The following is a 5,004-nucleotide window of genomic DNA, read 5'->3' on the forward strand; positions in this document are numbered from 1 at the left end:
TTGATTCTATCATGCATGAGTAGCAAAAAGATCTTGTGTCTAAGTCTGCATGCAGATTCCCATAGCAGATTAAAGATGTTGTGTGTTGTGCTTACTCCCGTGATTGCTTTATACAGCTTCATGGAGGAAAATTTCTGAAAGGATCTTCCAATGGACCAAATATCTCTTTCAGTCACCTCTGTTCTGTTGATGATGATCTCTTGAAGAGCATTGTATTGGTGAATGCTTGCCGTGATAAGAGTCTGTGAAATTTTTGGCTGAAATCATCCTGTTGTTGTACTTTATCCGATGTGATTTCTCTGTTGACTGCATATGAGTATAGTTCAGGGTATTGAACATGCAGTGGAATATCTTGCCATCTACCAGTCTAGAAGCTTCAGAATGGCTTTCCACCAGAAAGATCAAATCAATTTGTCTCCTGGCACACTATCTTGATAGTATGTTCTTTTCTAGGCCACATAGGAAATAGAAGGATAATCAGGGACGCGGCTAATCTGCACCCGAGCTCATATGCTCCCGCATGAACAGTAAAATCGAAAAAAAATTCAAAAAAAATTCAAAAAATTCCAATTTTTTTTGAGAGAAACATTGACAAAAGTTCTAAGTGCATGCAAAAATTCGTCATGAAATCACATTCCTAGAAGGCGTGGCAAAAAAAACAAAAATAGTACTCTGAAAAAGCTACTTTCAAACGCATTTTGAAGCAATGAATTTGTTTTTTTGGCACGCCTTACAGGAATGTGATTTCATGATAAATTTTTGCAGGCACTTAGAACTTTTGTCAATGTTTCTCTAAAAAAAATTAGAATTTTTTGAATTTTTTTTGATTTTTTTCGATTTTACTGTTCATGCGGGTGCATATGAGCTCGGGTGCAGAATTGACTTTTCAGATAATCAGTCTTTTAGGTTCACAGATGAACAGAGCACCAATTCTTGAGTTGTTCTGCTTTCCGTGGTTTATTGCGCATCATAGTGATCTCGAGTAGTTATTTCATGTTGAAACTCCAGTTATTAGTGCTCTGGATAGCATTCTAAAAAATCTTGTCATTTCGTTGTGTCCATAAACTCCAACATCCCATGATGATGATATCCAATCCAGTATCATTGGGAATGGGAAGCATCATTAGGGCCGGTTGCGATTCATCAAAGAAATTATCATCATACTATATTCTGTCCTAGACTCCTAGTGGAGGTAAAATGTCCACCTTCGTATCAGTCACTAAAACTCTCTACGCGGTATGAAATTGTTCGAACGGTCCATCTGCGACAACTCGAACTTCACGAATTTTTTCCTTCCAGACACAATCATTAAAGCTGAATGAATGGCCAGGGATTCAGGGATTCTAGGTTTTGAGCCTAAACATCATTGAGAAAGGAAACATTAAAGGAGCGTCACATGCATGTTGATAACCTGATCACATGTCGTCGGTGTTTGCCTGTCCTAATGGGAAATGTCAACAAATTTTTCCTCTGGTCGATCTGCTTTAAGTACAAAATCACGAGAACCCTGTAAAATTAGTTGCAGATGGCCTTTCGATTGATTCTCGTGGCTGAGCACCGCCGTCACTTTCCCTTTGGCTGAAGAAGACAGTATGGTGGTGTGCCTGTTTGCACAAAATGCCAATACTCTTCTTGCTTATAAGTTATCTACCCATGCATGTATACGTGATAATTTTGGCCAGGAGCTGTTAAAAGAGCGGGCATGGCATGCTGTGGTTCACGAAACGTCAGGTGAGCCTCCTCTCGACCAATATCACCTCGCTTATCAGGGTAAAATTGTTGGCTTGACATTCTCAAGGATTTTCGCGTTAGGTGTCACTAATATCACCATGCAGTGAACTGTACTATGTTTCCAGATTGCTGATGATATATTTTCTTACATATTTTCTCTGCTGCATTACCAATTCTAGGTTTCAGAACGACCTCGAGGTCCAGCAGTTGAAAGCAATCTCCCTGGAGAGCCCGTCAACAACGAGCAAGAACCACAGCAAACTGCCTCACGATCCAAGGAAATGCAAGCTCGGCTCCCGGGTCTGCCCGGAGAGGCCGTGCAGAAGCCTGAGGGACAGGGTGCTGTCGCGCGCCTTCTCGGAGGAGCTGGAGTCGCTGATGCACTCCGGCAGCCACATCTTCTTCGACCCCCGCGGCCGGGTGATCCACCTGTGGAACAAGATCTTCCTCACGGCGTGCCTGCTCTCCCTCTTTGTCGACCCGCTGTTCCTCTACCTCACCGGAACCCAGCAGAACATGTGCATCGAGTTCAAGCACTCGCTGGCGCTCATGCTCTCCGTCATACGCTCGCTGCTGGACGTGTTCTACGCTGCCCACATCTGCCTCCGCTTCCGGACGGCGTTCATCGCGCCGTCTTCCCGGGTGTTTGGGAGAGGGGAGCTTGTGATCCAGCCCTACAAGATCGCCATGAGGTACCTGTCACGGGCCTTCTGGTTTGATCTCATCACCGCGCTGCCTTTACCACAGGTAACTTGGACATTTACATTCAGTGCTCTTTACCGTGAATCTCAAGAACTGAAATGCTCTGTGCGAAGCTTCTGTAACCGTGTGTGTTTATCTGTTTCCACAGTTCGTGATCTGGATCGTCGTGCCTATGCTCAAGGAATCCGCCACGGCAAACCGGAAGGATATCCTTCGCTTCAGCATCATCTTCCAGTACCTCCCGCGGCTCTTCCAGATCTTCCCGCTCACGAGGCAGATCGTCATGGCGACCGGAGCCATGACGGAGAACGCATGGGCCAGCGCGGCGTATAACCTCATACTCTACATGCTGGCAAGCCACGTGCTGGGAGCATTGTGGTACCTCTTCTCGGTGCAGAGGCAGGAGGCGTGCTGGAGAGAGGCGTGCAATCTGGAGGGGCCCATGTGTCGGACTGAGTTCTTCGATTGCAATACTGTGAGCAGCAACAGGACCATCTGGTACGAGCTGAGCAACATCACAAGATTGTGCACTCCGGACAATAGTTTCTACCAGTTTGGGATTTACGCGGAGGCCTTCAACTATAAGCTCACGACGTCGGCCTTCACGCAGAAGTACTTCTACTGCTTCTGGTGGGGACTCAAGAACCTCAGGTTTGAAATTAGTCCATGCATGCATGTTAACTCTGTGTCACTTACATATTGGACACCTTTCGAATAACTAATAAAATGTTCCAGTTACTTATTGGCCATGTTTCTAACTAATACAAAAAATGTTTCAGTTGCCTAGGGCAGAATCTGGCGACGAGCTTGTACATTGGAGAGATAAGCTTTGCAATCGTCATTGGCGTCCTTGGGCTGGTGTTGTTTGCTCTGCTCATTGGCAACATGCAAGTAAGATTTCCTTCCTTCCACTCCATCAATCTCGCGACAAACAATAAACGAGAAGTTGTAGAAGAACTGACATTTCTAGTATATTTGTCTTTGCAGTCTTATCTCCAAGCGACCATGATCCGACTGGAGGAGTGGCGGACGAAGCGGACGGACATGGAGCGGTGGATGCACCACCGGCAGATACCCCAGCCGCTGAAGCAGTGCGTGAGGAGGTACCAGCAGTACAAATGGGTGGCCACCCGCGGCGTGGACGAGGAGGCCTTGCTCAAGGACCTCCCCATGGACATCCGCCGCGACATCAAGCGCCACCTCTGCCTGGACCTCGTCCGGCGAGTGCCTCTGTTCGACGAGATGGACGAGCGGACGCTGGAGGCCATCTGCGAGCGGCTGCGGCCGGCGCTGTACACCCGTGGCACGCGGCTGGTGCGCGAGCTGGACCCCGTGGACTCCATGCTCTTCATCATCCGAGGGTACCTCGACTCCTACACGACGCAGGGGGGGAGGTCCGGGTTCTTCAACTCGTGCCGCATCGGGGCAGGGGAGTTCTGCGGGGAGGAGCTCCTGACGTGGGCGCTGGACCCGCGCCCTTCCGAGTACCTGCCGCGGTCCACGCGCACCGTGCGGGCCGTCTCCGAGGTCGAGGCGTTCGCGCTCGTCGCGGAGGACCTCCGGTTCGTGGCGTCGCAGTTCCGGCGCCTGCACAGCGCGCGGATCCGGCACAGGTTCCGGTTCTACTCGCACCAGTGGCGGACGTGGGCGGCGTGCTTCATCCAGGCCGCATGGCGCCGGCACAAGCGACGCCGCGCGTCCATGGAGCATAGGATGCCCCAGGCAGGCGACGGGCGGGCGGGCGGGAGCGTGAGGTGCCGCCGGCACAGCTGCGACGGCAAGGCGCTCAAGAAGCCCATGGAGCCGGATTTTACGGTGGAACAAGAGATCTAAATTGTAGGACCGCCTATTCTTGAGGAGATAGCTGAAAACATTTTCTGTTTCGGTCGATTGTATAGGAACCGCTGGATAGGAAACGGACGGACAGATCTTTTCTTCTACCTCCAAACGTTGACTTGTCAATCCTGTTGCAAACTGCCGCATTGCATCCGGCGCACGAATCTGGTGTCCTTAACGTGTATCCCCCTTGCAGCGCTCCTCGGAGGGTGATGTTGTCTCTCATTTCCCTTGTTTCTTTTGCGAGAGAGTGTTAGAAAATTAAGTGATTAAATGGTTAATATTTAATTACCATTAAAGTGGGCCCATTAGTTAATTACGGAATTAACACTAATTAATGGCAATTAACAATTTGCGCCTGTGATTGATGGGCTAATTAAGATTATGGTTAGGTCCCACGTCATATACAACGCTATATATAAAGAAGGGCATCCCTGTACCTATTTGATCGTTCGTGGTATCGATTAGGATAATAGTGCCATCTGAAATTTACGCCAAATCCAATTGGGAGTGCGCTGGACATTGACGCGAAGGCCTGACTTTGCTCCGGCGAGGTGCGACCTGCTATGCTGCTACAGTTTGTCATCGGACTCTACTTTCTCCACCGTGATGACCTCTCCAAACGAAGGTATAAACACACTACTGTCCACTAATTTCCGCATCAAATCAAATAATGTTCATGTGTATTAGATCAGATCCGATTAGCAATTGCATAGCCTAAGCAATTAGTCTAAC

General features: G+C 48.7%; 1 protein-coding gene across 2 annotated transcripts; it reads left to right on the top strand.

Moving 5' to 3' along the window:
• Nucleotides 1-1,645: 1,645 nt before the first annotated feature.
• LOC119320335 (protein CNGC15c-like) lies at nucleotides 1,646-4,530 on the top strand. Of its 2 annotated transcripts, none has more exons than XM_037594439.1 (5): nucleotides 1,646-1,731; nucleotides 1,911-2,478; nucleotides 2,582-3,084; nucleotides 3,213-3,324; nucleotides 3,421-4,530. In XM_037594439.1, exons 1-5 carry the CDS (start codon nucleotides 1,703-1,705, stop codon nucleotides 4,264-4,266), a joined length of 2,058 nt encoding a protein of 685 aa, XP_037450336.1. In that variant the 5' UTR covers nucleotides 1,646-1,702; the 3' UTR covers nucleotides 4,267-4,530. The 2 variants fall into 2 exon arrangements, with proteins under 2 accessions (XP_037450336.1, XP_037450337.1); XM_037594440.1 differs by having other exon boundaries at nucleotides 1,691-1,770.
• Nucleotides 4,531-5,004: the final 474 nt, after the last annotated feature.

This window comes from Triticum dicoccoides, chromosome 6B (assembly GCF_002162155.2).
Source record: "Triticum dicoccoides isolate Atlit2015 ecotype Zavitan chromosome 6B, WEW_v2.0, whole genome shotgun sequence".
Lineage (NCBI taxonomy): Eukaryota > Viridiplantae > Streptophyta > Magnoliopsida > Poales > Poaceae > Triticum > Triticum dicoccoides.

Coding starts and splice junctions, on each gene's coding strand:
- LOC119320335 (XM_037594439.1), top strand. CDS start 1,703: ATGGCATGCTGTGGTTCACGAAACGTCAG. Junction 1,732..1,910: donor TGTGGTTCACGAAACGTCAG/GTGAGCCTCCTC, acceptor TACCAATTCTAG/GTTTCAGAACGACCTCGAGG. Junction 3,085..3,212: donor TGGGGACTCAAGAACCTCAG/GTTTGAAATTAG, acceptor AAAATGTTTCAG/TTGCCTAGGGCAGAATCTGG.